The following is a 17266-nucleotide window of genomic DNA, read 5'->3' on the forward strand; positions in this document are numbered from 1 at the left end:
TACGTGCGCCCCCGAATGGAAACAAGACCTGTCGTCACCATTTATTATTAATACTATTATTCTTTCTCTCTTTTACTGCAGTGAACACCCACACGGTCGAAACGTGCGTTATAAAAGTAAACACGCATGAGTGGCAATATAAATGGAATCTGGAGACCAGAAGTCTGACGCCCTGGAGGGTATGAATAAATGGGAAACACTACAGAAACGAGCAGGCATATTGTGCGCTTATGGCTACCTCCATTACTGGGCTGCCCCCAGGATCTGACGGCTTGGGATTGGGAGGTTGCTGCACCTTTCGCTTGGCGACAATTTTGAGCGTAGGGCCGCAGAAGTTACTTCGACAAAGATATGACAAGCTCACAAGATGCGTGTTTTCTTTTTTCAAATTTTTCATGCAGCTCAAAAACTCCTATGTAAAGCGTGTAATGCAAAATTAATATAACATAAAATTGTGTCCTTCCCCTTTTTTGTAATAGTTCATAACAATGCTCGTATTACAAAGGAACGAAAATTTGTATAACAGTTAAAATCAGGAACTTTAGCGAAATTTTTCCCGTTTTATATCTAATATAAAATTATTACCAAATTTCATGAACTACATTTCACTAGTCTAATAGCAAATGCATTTTTTACATCTAATGCATTTCGTTCATTCTAATACCAAATGTATTTCTTTCATTATATTACACAAATGCCTAATATTTTTCATTGGCCAGACTAATCCAACAGCGATTTGAAAATCAAATCAGTGACAATGTTTAAACTATAAAATCAGTGACAATGTTTAAACTAAAAAACTCATGGTAAACAAAAAGAGAAAAGTTCTTAATTCAGTTTAACATTTTCAAAAGCATTTTCTGACATTTTCCTTAATTAACTCTTTCTGTTACACTTAAGTGTGCGCGCGCCGATGCTATCAAAATAGCGAAAGCATTTTGATATCATCGATTCAATTTGTCATTTACGAATTCCCAGATTCACAAACATTTTCTTATGCAAAATATTAACTTGCCAGAGTTTGCATATAAACGCATCCGCAAATCGTGAGTGCAAAACTATTTGTACACACTTTCTTGGCAAAATAAAAATGTTTAAAATTTGTATCTCAAGTTTATAAGAATATTTTTGTAAAATTCTAAAAAAATAAGTTTATATATAGAATTATCACATTATCGCATTTATGAATACACATTACTAATTACTCTAACATGGCAAAAAATGATGTTCTATTATCCACTAGCAAATACTTATAAAATGTCGATATTCACTTTTACTGGTGAAAACAAATATTGTCTTCCTCACCCAATGATCAACAAATTTCTTTAGCCCAGGTCTATCAGCTAAAGGCTTATAGAAGGCACACAGTCAGAGTAGTGTCGTCATTCTTTAAGTGAAAGTTAAAGTGCGAAACATTAGATGAAAAGATGGCGATATTTTGCCAACATTGGTAACCTATTTTTTTTGCCTAACTGGTAGATTTCGTTGGGAGGTCCGGGGAGGGCTGAGGTTAAGTGGGTCGAGTACATCTAAAGAATTCATTCGATAAATGTTACGTTACGTTTTTCTTCTAAAAAATGTAACTGCTGTATCTCCTACTTTCGCGGGCAAATTGCTATCGCTGGGGGTTTCGCGTTCTGCTTTCCGCCTCCCCTACGATCGAAATTCTTACGATGCTTTATGAGAGCCAGCATTTCATTCATTATATTCATTCATTTATTTATTTTTTACTTTCGTCTCTTCTTCAACAAGAAAAACTATTCCCTTTGAAATGTTTATGGCAGCACTGATTTTCGGATGATAAAGAACAAAGCAACTATTAAGAAAAGGAAAACTAACAGACAAAGCTAATTACGATCTTTAATTTACTACTATTAAATATAATTTTTCTGAGCTATAATTCAGTTATTTGGCAACAGTTTTTTTTCTTGAATAACAAGTATACGTATCATGTGACTGTTAAACATTTGCCGATTTTAGTATAGTACTAAATTGGATGAACATGACGTTTTTGTACGTATAAATCAAATAAAACGATAAGGTTAAAATTTTCTTACTACGGTCAATGAATGAAATATTATACGTAGTCACATTTTGTCCATTCTTTGTGCAATATATTATAGGATTTTTTATGATTCAGATTGTTAAATATATATATGCATGCACACAAATTTCTTTTACTCTTGTTTGTCAAGTTTTAAATACATTATTTATTCGAAAAATGGAAGAAATAATGCTTGCTTTAATTTTACTAATTTTTTAATTACCTAGATTTTCTAATATTCCTTAAAATGCCTGCTCAATGTATATTGATAGTTTCAAATTATAGCGAACACTTATAGTTGGAAATAATATAAAATCATGAAGCAACATACACATACATGTTTAAGAAATGCAACATCACAGAACGAAAATAAAAAACAGAATATCAAAAATGTTGGCAACAACAGACTAAGATTATAAAACTCCAGCCTTTTTCTTATATATACTAGTCAATCTGCTAGGCATTCACTGACTAGACCATGTTATTATCAACAAAACACAACTTGAGGTATATAAACCAGACAGATGCTAAAGATATATATATATATTAAATATAATCTAATGATTTCACAAAATCAAAACAATTAAAAAATGCTAATTCAGAAGTCAAACAACAAAAATCAGCGTTAATTTACATAAATCATTTGCGGTTTTGCAGCTGAAGATGATGGTTCGGTAAAACCATTGAAACTAGTCCTGTGAAAATTTTGTAAATTAACGCTGATTTTTGTTGTTTGACTTCTGAATTAGTATTTATTCGGCGTGTTATTGTGTCTTAATTAAAAAATGATTATAGAAACTAAGAACTTTGCCACTTACAAATATATATAAATATGGAATAAATATTTGTAATGACAATCATTATCAGCAGCCACGAAGAAGTAATTAGACTTCTCAGAATGGAGGATCCAAACTAAATATTACCCTAGAATCTGACCACAAGAGATTAAATCTCAGTTGCTGGCAATTCCCTCCTTATCCTTAATCTACTAAAATAAGCAGCTAGCGTTCTACTCGGCAGGTCTACTCATTCAAAAACTCAATAGTTCATACTGGAACGTATTTCTCTTCTTTCAGTTAAATTTCTTTCACAAGTTAATTTGCAACTGAAAGTACATGTGACTTAAAAATGAAAGGAAAAAAAGATTAAAATAAAATTTCGCAATTTCCACAAATTATAACAGGCAAATCTTTTGTAAATATATTAAACTCATAAAACATCCTTTTATGAACCAAAAATTAAATGAAAACTTGTTCCCTGTTTGCATGATAAAAGATTGCTTATGTTCATGCACTCATCCAAAGAAAACACATAAAAACTAAATATACTGCAAACTCTACGCTGATGCTGGGATCTTCAGTCAAAATGAAACAGTGATAATCTTATTCATATATTTTGTGATAGCAAAATTTCCACAAGGACACTTTTTAGATATCGCTTTTCTAGTTTCTTAATAAAATTTCACAATTTAGGTAGTGTAGCAATATTTTAATGAAATATAAGGTTCAAACAGCTCAAGATAACATATTGCATAAAAGAGCAGGTGAGATTTAACTACTAGAAACATTTGACAAAGATCGCCAGGATCAGTGGGATGGAATCCAGCTATTAGCTTTTTATAATAGTATCTCAGCTTAATTAAATTCTTGTTGTTGTTACTAATGCTCACTTGCCTGACCGTAACATCAGCCCAAGCCCTTGCCACGAAATACCTCGAGGCAAGGAGCGCTAGTTTACGCCTGTCGTTGACAAAAGCCTTGAGCACATTACAGGCGACAGTGCGATTTTGCTCAGTTCCGCCCCAATTTTGATGGAGAACACCACGGGAGATGGGTCCGAGGTGTCTCCCTTTCCACCAAACAACACGAGAGGACTTTCGGCTCGCCGCATTTTTAAAATGCCGCCATGCCGCGCCGACACTATACATTTACAAATATCCATGCCTTCGCCGGCATTCGAACCCAGGGCCTTCGGCAGTCGGCACGGCAGTCAGCGACGCTAACCACTATGCCAGTCGGGCGGCTTTAGGTAAATAACTGCTTCTGAGCGGTTAAGAATACTGCTTTTACGACCTAAGTTCAAGCCCAAGTGAAGAAGCCGGCCCTACATGCTTGCTTTTCGCAGTTTTCTGATGTGTAACGTGAGCTAGTTTGGCTTAGAAAGTCCTTCACGAAGGCATTCCTACCCTTGGGCAGATAGTCTTCGTGTGTTCTGCCATATCCAAACAACCTGCATTACTGAAAAAAAAAAAAAAAAAAAAAAAAAAAAAAAAAAAAAAAAAACTACTAAGAATTTCTAAAATCTGCTAGTTGAAAATCTATGGAACGGAATACATTTAATCATGCTGACTGGAAAATTTTAAATGCTATGAACAATCTTGCATGAGAAAGTTTTTGAGAAATTTGCCTTTCAAATTATAACAGCATAACAAAGTCATTAATTTTAAAACAATGTATTACTTTTATCTTAATTACTTTTAAAATATAAAATTACCAGTATCATCTTTATTTAGGAGTGAACTTTTTCAGCTATGCTCTAGTTTTTCTGCATAGGAATAATATAGCTAAATAATTTTAAACTGTAAATCCTCAAAAGATTTATAATTATCATCCTGGCAATCCAGCCCCGCATGGGATCCCATTCCTCTCAACTGCAGCTCTCTCAGCAGGTAATTTGTGATTATTTCGTCACGAGATGGCAGCACTGTCAATCATCTAGGACCTATGAGTTGAAAACTAAATTGCACCTTGGATTGAGATGTAACAGGACGGAAATCCTCCACAGTGTAATCAGCAGATTGACTACTTTGATGACTGTATCCATACCTGGGTGGTCAATCGTCATGTCGGTCCATTAGAGTGGCGTCTGAGCGATCGGTGTTTGGCGATTCGGCCAATTACGTGGAAATTAGAAGCTCAGACGGAGGAAATAAACGCGATTGAATAAGTTATTGAATAAATTAAGACGACGGTTGGGGAAAATGGAAGTACATTGATTATTAACTGAATCAGTTTCAAACTTCATGGAATGGAACGCGGAAATATCTACTGACGAAATAAGTAATTAGTAAAAAGTAAAAAACTCATATGTTTTCACAAAGGTTACATGAAAGATACAAAATTTCGAATAGATTTTTTTTTTATTCTTTTGAAATATTTGAAAAAAAAATATTTATTATAGCCTAAAAATGGCTAAGAAATGAATGAATAGTATTATTAAAAGAATAGTTACTTATGATTTTATAATTCACTAATAAATCCTCAGAAATCATTATCAGGATCTTCAGGCACTTTTTATGGAGGACAAAAACACCCGATTAAGATAATCTGGACTCTGAGCACAATGCTTTTTCAAGACTCCTTCTACATTCACTTTCCTTTTTTCATGCGAGGACTGAAGAATTGCAGCATCGTTTTAGTGCTGCAATTAGATGGCCATAGATACAGCCTTATGCGACTAAGCGATAACCTGGTTTTGGTTATCTATATTAAATCGATTTATCTATACTTAAGTGTCTTTCTTTCACAAAATAGTAACTTCGATTCCGATAAACCATAAGGAAATAAAAAAATTCCGATAACCAAACCAAATTCCTTCTAATTCCGATATACCAAAGGCATAACATAAACAAGAACTTAGATTTAGTTTAATTTAATTTTGATTGAAGAACTTAGATGTAATTTCACTGGAAAAAAAATCACAGGCTTAAAGTGCAGGAAATTGGCGACCATATCAATAAATGAGTGTCGCTTTTCCCAGTATATTCAATCCGTGTTTGCATACTTAGCATCATACAACAACATATAAAATTTCTTACATGTTTTAATTAGACTCTTTATATTTGCCGTGTACTCTGTGTCCTAAATTACTAAACATATTTCCGTTGCGCATGACTTAGAAAGACGTTCGTCTCGATAAAGAAATTTCAAAAGTACAGGATATGATAACAAAAGCTAATGAGTTTTCCAATTTATTTCTGAAAATGACAATCACCTTAAACAACTTGAAGTACATTTTTTAATGCTTCTTGAACAACACTTAGTGACAAAGGATTTCTTTGAGACAGCAACTTCAAAATTACAACAAAAAGTGAAGACAAAATTCTCACAAACGCTAATGAGACATTTAGATAACAAAGCGACGATACCTTTTCGGCTCACAGATAAGGTTAAAAGGTCAAAATGCGCAAACAGGTTTCCACTGGCTTGTGACTTACCTGTTTATCCAATAAATGTGAGTGATAAGAATGGGAGTATTGGTGAAAAGAGGAGTATTAGACCACAGACTGAATATCGGACTTTCTTAGTAAGCACCGTCCTTCGCAACACTTGCCTATCAATGAAATATAGTCCCACAAGTCAGTAAAAAATTAGGAAAAATCCAAATGACCTTTACGCACTAATGTCAATAAAAGTTACTATCGAATATTACGAACTACGATCCTAGGTGTCTGAACGGTTACACAGTATGGAAGTCATAGTTACTTAAACATTATATAAGGTATCTCTCCCGCCTTCTTAGCATGCCTTCGTAGTGTAATGATCAGCAAGCTCGACGCGTCTTCGGGAGATCCGTGGTTCGAGTCCCGGCGAGGGCATTGCACATTTTTGACGTCTCTCTAGCATCAGAAATCCGAATGTCTCTACTTAATCAACCGACTTCTGTAAATCTCATAATTTTTTCGAAGGAACTCGACTTAGATATCCCAATTTCATGACCTTTACGTTAATGAATTAATTTAAAATTTCTTAGAAATTAAGCATGTTCAAAATGGTATGCAGGAACATTGACTATATTTTCAAGAGCTTTCTATTGGCTTTTCCAGAGACTTGCCGCTAGTAGCAAGGTACACGTGAGAACTGGTTTTATCATTTGTAGGTAAAATATTCCCCCCCCCCTTTTTTAAGGCCGGATTTTTGACCGAATACTAAATGTATGTCTCCACGAACCCTCTGAAATTAGGGAAGATGATTAGGGAAAATAGAAAAGTTATATTTTGTTCATATATATATATATATATATAACTTGGAAAATTTGACTTTAAAATTGCTAAATATGCAGCTTATATTACTGCATTGCATAAGACATTTAATTTTCGTTTGGGTATGGATAGTCTTAAACATTATTGTACACTGGTGAGAACAGTGAAAAGTCAAATTTGAGCTCTGTGATTACTGAATATTAATTTCGAATTCTTTATTTCAACTTACCAAAAAGCTTCTCTCATAAAAAAATCGAGTAATTGAAGTCTTCTGTCTCACAGGATGCAAAATAAGGAGATAATTTAAACAATTATTAAAAAGAATAAGCATTAAATATCACAATTTATCGAAATTTTAGAAGGTAAATACCGTTCGCTGACACTTTTTAAAAAAATGTCTTTCATAAATTAAAATATTAATTTAATAACATCTCTCTTTCTCTCACATTTATCCACATGTGTAGATTTTCATCTAATGCATTTTTGTGAAGCAATATTTCGATTCTAATTACTTTTTCATCGCTTTCATTTTAACATCGTTCACCGAATCGTTAAATTTTGAACACTTGCATTTTAAAAAACTGTAACTTATTTGAAAGTATATATGGTGCAAAAACTACTCGACTCCCTTTTCTTTACTCGTTAAAATAAAATGACAGAGAGCAGAAAAAAAGAGAGAACAAAAATTCGTTCTCTTCTTCCTTCTTTCTTTCGCGTTGCTTACAAGCTTTAAACAAAAGTTATGCCACACTTTCGCCTAATACATTGCTGAATCACAGAATATTCATTATTTTATGTTGCCCCTTTCTTCAGAAATCCCGTAAAATTTATTATTAGTAATTAAGAGAGCATATATGTTTACCTTGAAACTATATTCGTAATTAAGACAACATTTATGTTTACTTTATATTTATATTAATAATTAACACAGCATATAGTATGTTTACCTTGCATTTGACATTGATATAAAACATAACTTTTTTATTTATATTATTAAATGTATTATTGATTGCCTCTCATCTTAACACGTTAAAAACTATACATAATTATTCCTGCTTTACCAGTGACAAGCAAGACTGTAAGAGCTCTCATTGTTTTATTAATTGCATGTCAAGAAAGCTGCATGACGGTTAGTAAAAGAAGGTATGACCTGATTTTTAAGAATTTATTCATTCTTTATAATACTGACTCAAAAGGCAGTACGGATTAATATTAGATTCAGGATGGTTATGATTTTTATTCACAAAATATTAATGTTCCGGTTGAAACTTGAAGAAGAAAGAACAACGTTTATTAAAAAATAAAAGATTCTTTAAAACATCCTTCATTAATTACAGTAATACTGCACCCATTTTTAAACTATACGAATTGGCTTTATCAGTGGTAGCATAAAACAACATAACGGTATGAAAATATTTGAGAGACCACTAAGAGTGCTTCGATTATCAGTAAAGAGATGTTTCTTAGCAAAGAAGCTAAATATAAGTAAAGAAAAAAAAAAGATTTATAGTTGGTTTTTCTTCTTTATTTTAAAATATATAACAAGTCCAGTATTGAAGTTATTTTCGACAATTTCACGAGAAGCTGCACATTTCACTTCCGAAACGTCATACAGATAAATTTCATACCGAAACAACATTCAAATTCTTTACCAGTTTCTCAACAATGCTCTACTAGTAAACTCTTTCCTTGCACAATTCTATACTTTAAAATCAAATCAAGTTTCACAATATTAAATTTCCGCAGTACAGTGTCCATGAACGCTCATATTCTATTTCGAAACGTAAATGCTACAAAACATCCAGCCAATTAAAAAAGTATTCGCTTCCCCCCCCCCCCCCTTTTTTTTTTGTAAACGCTACAATTTTTCTGAAGTCGGAAGATATGAGAGCAGGCTACCCCACAGGGATGAAGTTAAATGAGGGGATGGGCAGGAGAACTCTTTCTCCTGGACAAAAGCGGCTACAGTAAATAACACAGTCCATAACAGCCGTCAACGCGAACTATGTGAGTTTTACTGAATGGGTATAGGGATGGGTTATAAAGGTAGACCACCTTGTTGTTTACTGATCAGATGGAAGAGAGTTGTCAAAGAGAAGCAGTTGTTAGGCCTTTTCATTCAGAGCGATCCGACTAAGAAGTGAAGACTTTCACAGCTTTGAAAGAAAAAGAGTGTCTACTGCTAAAATTTCACTCGCAAACGGCCTGGAGAAATAGTATTATTAGTATCATTTCATCTATTATTACCTAAGTGTGAAATGTGAAAGTTCAGAATTTAGCGATCGAAATGAAAATAAGATTCAGAAATTAACCAGAATCGTGCCTCAGCTTTTGGAAAAGATGTATAGAAACGCGAAGCAAATTTAGCGTCGATAGTAAAAACTCTCGGTGTATAGCGAAGATAAATTATTTTGCTTTAAAATAGGCCACATTCGCTAAATTACCATTAAAACAACGGTAAACAAAGGTAAAACTGTAAAATAACGCTTTACAGTTTTTGCTTGTTTCAAAATCACAGGTACAATATATGTCTATTAAGCTTATATAAGCTTTAATTGCTCCATTCCCAAAATCATTGAGAAATCATGGTTTACAGCTAAATTACTATTCACTTCAGTCGCTGAAAGATTTTGAAAACCAATAACTGATACTTATTGTATCAAACAATTCGACACTAAACTCTTTTAAATGAATATATGTATAACTTTTCATTTACCATATGGCTGATACATTCATTTGCTTTTATAGTAAACGTTTAGTAGAATTTTAAGATTTTTCTGCCCCCCCGGGGCTCTTCTTAAAACTAACTAAATAAAAACAAAAGAAAATAAAAGAAATTTCCAATTTCAGATATTAAAAATAAAACATTTATATTTTATTATTTAGACTGCGCATTTTAAAATACTTGCGGTCCGATTTATGAATATATATATATTTTAAATACATTAATAGATTTTGAACTAACATTGTGTTAAACGTTTGTAAACATTCTCTCATTAGTAGTTCAGTGGTTGAGTCTGAAAACACATAACTGCATCTCGGTGAGCTTAGTTTTTTATTCTTTATGTTGGTAAATTGCGCATTTTTTTTTGCTTTAAAAGTGATTGAATTATGTAGTTTTTATGTTCTAGTTAAGGTTTTTATGTTAATCTGTATGCAATAGTTCTAGAATTATCAACAATTTAAAATTTTAAGTGGCGAGTTAAGAACCGCCATTTGTATACACTTGAAACTCAGTGGAATGGTGAATCATGTCAATTTCTGCAGCTTCAATGTCTTTTTGCTCAGTTGGACCAAATACAGACTTTCAGTTTTTTGCACCGAAAAATCTGCTTCCCCGCTTGCCGAATTGCTTGTTTTTACATGGAAACTCTAATTTTAATTGTAAAAAAAAAAATTTTTTTTTTAAACTGTATTTAATGTTTTATGTTTTACTGTATTTTACAGTTTTTAATGATGATGTTTTGAATTCTTCCGTATTTTTGCTTTGTCGTGAAATAAGAAGTGTATTTATTGAATGAGAAATATATCTCTAATGAAATTCGAGAAAATAAGTTTAAATGAAATGCGGGAGGAAAAAAAAAAAAAAAAAAAAAAAAAAAAAAAATGCATAAATTAATAGGTCATACACGGAAGTCAGGTGGCGTTCACATAAGATTTTTTTTTTAACCTTTGATAAATTATTTCAATTTACATCTCACTTTTATTCCGCTTTCACAAAGCATAAAAGAACTTAAGCAACTGTGTTGATTTCACTTTACGTTGCGCTTCATGAAACATATAGCTTAATTTTTAATAAACAGAAAATTATTTTCAAAATGTAACACGTTATCAGAATACCAGCGCAATGAATCTGAAATGACAAATCGTATTGGGAGGTGTACGTTAGTGCGTCACACATCCTTTTATAACACTGTTTAAAGATTGCTTTTCTATTTTTGTTTGCTTTCTACGCATTCAAACGAAATGCGATGGACACGACTTTTCTTCAGCTTCTACAAAAGTTAATTGATTCTGACATCTAGAAAACTATCGGCTTGCTAACAAAAATAAAAGCCAACAAAAGTGAAATACAGTGGCAGAATGAATGGTGTAGCTGCACCGAAAACTGTCACTTTCCGAAAATAGCTTCCGAGGAAGATTAACTAAAAACAGACATCAAGCCGTGACAGAACGATTCTTTTCCATAGGCGGCACAAATTCAAAGTGAATTGGGCAGGTACACAGCCGATACAACGACCCCCGAGGGCACACACAACAAAAACAAGTAGCGTTCCCATTGAAGCAGAAGTGAGATATCTGGAGTAAATGAAGATCTGTTTGTTGAATTCAGGAAGGGTGAATGATGGTGTTTCCCGCTGACATACCTGGACGTTGTCCCCTTCTCACAATGAATTTCAAGTTGGAGTGTTGCCTTTTCTATCTCAAGTGAGCCCTTGCTATTTTAAGGGAGTCCATTTTGTCGCGAACTAGGTTCCTCAAACAGCAATTGTCCTGTAGTGCCCCTTATCAGAAGGTAAGATTTTCCAAGATTTACCGCAGGTACATGAACTAAATTATATTTACTCGAAACTAAGACCGCCTTACATTTTAGGCTAAATTTTAAGAAATAAAAATTTAGGTGAATATTTGATAACAGCATGCTTCTGGTTAAAATGAAAGTTAAGCTATCTAACATTATGACCTACTTCCTTTTTAGGCATATCAGTAATCAGCAAAGTGGATTCAGGCGTAACTTGAAATCGCTCAGTTAGACGCGATTGCTATAATTAGCGGTGGCTAAGCAGTTTATATTTTTAGTAATTAACTGTGTGTTTATTTAATGCTAAAAAAGAATAATTATTCTTTTGGGGCACTTAAAGCTCTGTTCCTCATTCTGAAATTTAATTTACCCATAATTTAATTACCATAAATACCCATAAGACTCTATTAGTATTTAGAACAAAAATTTACATCTTATTTTTGAGTAAATATGATGTTCGTATAACATAGGCAAGTATACAATGCACTACTATATACTCCATACTCAGAAAATTTATATGAAGTATGTTTTTATTAGAATATACCCTCTCTGGAACCTATGAAACTAAGGGATTCTGATACTTCAACTTAATCAGCAAAATATGAGTAAGAAATGAAGCAACACAGTTTTTGTACAGTAAAAAGGAATGTGATACGGGATATAAGTAAGTTATTCACTATTCACTGATAGTCGAGATTCGTACCAATATATTTATGACGATTAAGAATGGGCGTGAGCTCACATTTTGAGAGGAGGATTTACTGGAGCTTACACTCTTGTATCCTGAGAATACACATAAGGTTCTGTAATGACTATATTCATTCTTATATTTAGTGATATCGGGCGTAATGAGCGTGCAGATGAGTCGAAAAACAGTACTGAAAGTATTTTAGCTATGCTATGCCCAGTTAACCCTTCTTTTAATTTCGGAACTAACGATACTTTTGGGAAATTTCCTTTCATCCGCTGAACTGAATCCCAAATAAGTTACCCCGTGGATATGGAGAAACGGCAGTAAACCGAAACTATGTTTACACAATGTTCTACTAAGGAATAAAACGACAACAAATCATTTATAACAACTAGGCATTTCTGCGTGGGCTAAAATGTACATCACTTCAATAGCTTTTTCTATAAGTATCATTCGATTTTTTCAGATTTAAAAAAATCATTCGATTTTTTCAGATTTATAAATATCATTCGATTTTTCAGATATAAGTCTACGATATAGTGGGAAGTATCTGAATTACGACACAATTTTTTACACATTTAAAGTTCAAGGAAATATCATATATTTTAGAAGGTACTCATACTTGCATAATACTACATTTAAAATTAGATATTTTAAAGAAAGAAGAGATATGCATTATTTCAAATTCAGCATGTAATTCTAATTTAGATACAATTATTCGAAATGCTGAGAAGATAACCTACTGTAAGATTATTTCCGATAAAAAAAATTGCATAATAATCAACGTCCCCCGATACTTTCCATAGACCCCTGCACAAATAGTGCTAGTGTAGGACATTATTTGTGCAGCATATAACATAAATACAACATATTTCTTGGAGCCCCTAATGCCCACATTCTTTGTTTTTATAATAGAAAAATAGGATTATCAGGGTTTAGAAAATTATTTGTTGTACCTAAAAGTTGGGGATGTAGGCCTGGGCTTTGAAATATAGCCGCCGTAGTCACGGTAGCCTCTCTCTAATATAAATTATAATGAGCTATGCGCTACATTATAGATATACAATACAATAGATGTACAGCCTTCAAAATATCGTTAATATTATTGCATTAAAAATTCAGTTAAATGAAATAATTGAAGGAAACTAAGTTTCATTTTTTACCTGTTACTTATGTTGAACAAGTAATCATGAGACAAAAACTGCTATTATACTTACCCTGGCTATTAGCTTTCCTTTCTTGTTGAAACAGACGTAGCGCCCAGATTTCTGCCCTATAATCTGTATCGCATTCGGATGGTTCTTGTCAGGTGCAGAGATGAAACTTAAGTTCACTGCAATGAAATACATGAAAATATTTGATTTTTGCAAATTTCTACAAATGCATATATTATGAATAAAGGAAAAAAATCTTATTTATTTTCATTTACGCAAACTATAAAACGAGTCATTGAATACCTGTTTACTAACAGATATCTCAGTGTTAACAGGAAAAAAAAAAAAAAAAAAAAAAATCATCAGTGAATATATTAGCAGAAAATTAAAAATTTTTTTGACAGAAATGAATAATGTTTTCTGTTAAAAATGTTTTTACTGATTATATTGATGGCATAAATATTAATAAAAGTAGCTGTACAATTCTCTTAATTTTTTTCTAAATGATTTATTTTGCTTTATAAGCACTATACTGTTATGAGGATTTCGGGAACGGAACAAAAAATGTCACATATATATATCGCAACATCTTCATTTTTTGCTTGGACTTGATTTTAGGATCTGAATGTGGTCTTAGCGAAATAAAGATACAGAACTTTTCACGAGCTGATGATATGAACTTCAGTTAAAAATTATCAGATTAACTGAATGCTTAGAATGTTATTTCAAGACTAACTGAAGAAATATTAATATAACATTGCATTTTCTCGTGATCCTCAACATAGTCCCCAGTAGAAAACACTTGGACATAGCATTTAAGAAAATCAAAAGCAGCCAAGAAATTAATGTATAAAATAACATAGACTTTTGTCATTACTTTCAAGTCGGCTACTTTCACAAAAACACGTACTCAAATATTCTCTCACCTTATCAGCTACACAAACCCAACAAACATAGAAACACGAGAATGTTGAGCCCAGAAAAAGCTAGTTCAAGGAAATTTCTCTTTGCTTGCTTTTTTTTCCCTTCTAGTTTCTTATTTTGAAAAGTATTTCGGAAGACTTTGATCAAGCACCGCTTCCTCGAACAACGCAAACTTGAACGCCAATTTTCATCTTCGCCATTTGATTTCGTATGCCATAGATCATTCGGCAAGCAGCCTTTCTACGTAATACCCTGCTATTCATCGCATCCCTTAGGGCTTCTGACGAAGCACGAACAAGCTGTGATTATATCGAAATGAGGTGTTGACACATTTAGAGGCAATGCGATACATCGCCAATCAAAATAAAATTTATATTACATCCGTATCTTCACTGAATAAGCTGACTTGACGCGGAGAAAGTAACGATTTTTGAGACTTCTAAGTGTCATCTTTATTAAGCGAAATTAATAAACTTTTTTTTTCACACAGTTTTATAAGATTTTGTTTGAAATGGCGTTAAAAATGGCAGAAGACATTTCCTAAAAAGAGGTGTTAGAGAAAAGTCAAATTAGGCAATATTTGTATTAGTATTCCCATTTGCCATTTAGTCGCATATTTCTCCATAAAACATTTGGCCCATGATTTAGAAACTTTTATATTCACAGGAATGGTATGTAGATATGGATAGGTAGCAGTAATACAACGTGGGAGGTGAAACGAATAATATTGAAAATAATAATTGCAACTGGTTTCTTTTAAACATATAATATGGTAAAGCTAATACATCTATTGCTACACACGTTTTGATTTGTTTCCCTTAACTCTCTTTTTAGGAATAATATATGTCACATAATTTTCCCCTCTCGATCTTCAGAAGTAAAAGCAAAAAGAGAGAACGCACTAACAAATACGATATTTTTTCCTTTGAAAGCTATAAAGAGGCATAAAATTTATTAGGCATATAAACATTCTTAATTTTTTCATAAATTAATTTTATTTTTAGCTCAAAGGGGCCCAGAAAGGCTAAGTCTCGAAACGGAATTTTACCCTGAATCACTAAAAGCGTTCTATCACTTTTCAAATTGTTGTCACCAGATATTATCGCCCTGTATTATATTTAAAGAAATGAAATAATGAAGAAATCTGCATGAATGCATGCTTCTTGCATTTTGAAAAAAAGAAGATACCTAGTGCCATCAAACTTTGAATAACGTAGTCTTCCACCTAAATATGAATACCTGCAAGCCGGAACTTCAAATTTATTTTATTGTCTATTTCCTATTTTATAAAACTTTAATGAATTTTTGATTAACAAACTCAACGATTTTAAAATGAGCTGTGGCAATCTCCAGCGCGTGAGACTGTCTATCGGTAATTCTAAAGAAGTGCCGTTTTTAATATTTTTAGCCCAAATGGTCATTATCCCGAATGCTCTCGAAAGGTGTATATGTGTGTAAACATTTTTTTAAAGGCCCCTTTGGGAGTAATATAAAATCTGAAAGCTTTCAGATTTGTAAAAAATTATTTATTTTATTCTAAAACATTAAGCTAAATCTCTTTTATTAGGATCAAAATTTGTTTTAAGTCTGTTTTTATTAAGTATTTTATAAAACTGTATATATTTTTGGCAACACTATAATATTCAAAAAATTAAATTGGCTAAAATGCCCCCTAATGAATAGATTGTTAAGTAGCTTTTTCTTTTTTTCTCCTTAACCACTTTCTCTTGACGTTAGTTCTTGGTTGATTACCTTTTAGTAATGAAAGTGAATTTTGTAGCTTCTTCGTAAGTAAGCAAATTTTATAAATTCTTTATTTCTTTCTTTATTTTTATTTATTTATTTATTTTGATTTATTTATTTTTATTTATTTATTTCATTTATTTATTTATTTTTTGCATTTACGGATATAGCAAAGGATCCTTTACAAAGAAACTCATATTTACCAAATAATAAAGTGTAAGAAAAAGGTGTGCCAAAAAAGAAATTGCAGATAGATTTAAAATGTTGCAAATATCAGAGCAGATTCAATCGATCCCTGATAGACATTACACAGCCAAACGTGTTCGGGAAGACAAAGTTCAGCCCACGAATGGAAAGAAAATCTATGCAATACTGAGCGTATAATAACAACTATAAATAAAGACTAAAATAATATATATATATATATTGCGCTTCGAAGGGGGGACAATTTTTGCCACAACTTAAAAGCTTAATTTTTTTTTGTCTAAGTTTTGATGCGCGATGGAGCTTTTTGATGCAAAAGCGAAATCTCTCCCTCAGTTGTTTAACATCAGAACACTTTCAGGCCAGGCAGCAACTCAGACATGAACTCAATAACGAACATATGAGGGACTGTCAAAAGAAAGCTAAGAAATACGAAGATGCGACTCATTGAATTATTTATTGAAATTTGGAATCATAGAAAGGAAATAAATTAATGCAAAATTCTGAAGTATCCAAATTGCATCAGTATGCTTGCAAACACCAAAGATATGCATATAAAATATTAAATTGATATTAATTTGCGGAAAAGATATTTAAAGAATCAAACAATCTGAAAGCTTTTTTATATTAAGCCCAAATGGGCTTTTTTTAACGTTTTGTCTGTTACCTTTATTTATTAAATATCATGTTCTTCGCACTTAAATCATATAACATTAAATTCAATAGCAATATCACAAAATATTGAAAAAAAGAAAAACTGCATATCTTTAGAATTTCCGATACGCAGTCTCTCGCGCGCTGGAGATTTAAAAAAAAATTTTTTTTTTCGTATAGCGTTGCCATTACTCACTTTCAAATCGTTGAGTTTGTTAATAAAAAATTGTTAAAGTTTTACAAAATTTGAAATAGATAATGAAACAAATTCGAAATTCAAAATTCGGGCTTCCAAGTCCCCATGTTCGGTTCGAGGACTACGTTATTCAAAATGTGGTGGCTCTAGGTA

General features: G+C 32.3%; 1 protein-coding gene across 1 annotated transcript in view; it reads right to left on the reverse strand.

Annotated features, from left to right (window-relative positions):
• Positions 1-17266, reverse strand: part of LOC118183103 (fibroblast growth factor 8-like) — a 188211-nt gene that overhangs the window by 11853 nt on the left and 159092 nt on the right. Inside the window, exon 4 of the mRNA XM_035352533.2 lies at positions 13456-13571. Coding sequence (XP_035208424.1) covers positions 13456-13571 — 116 coding nt within the window. The remainder of the gene's footprint in view (positions 1-13455; positions 13572-17266) is intronic.

The sequence above is a fragment of the Stegodyphus dumicola genome, chromosome 4, assembly GCF_044657685.1.
Source record: "Stegodyphus dumicola isolate Sdum_Otavi_A_Nest chromosome 4, ASM4465768v1".
NCBI classification, from domain to species: Eukaryota; Metazoa; Arthropoda; class Arachnida; order Araneae; family Eresidae; genus Stegodyphus; species Stegodyphus dumicola.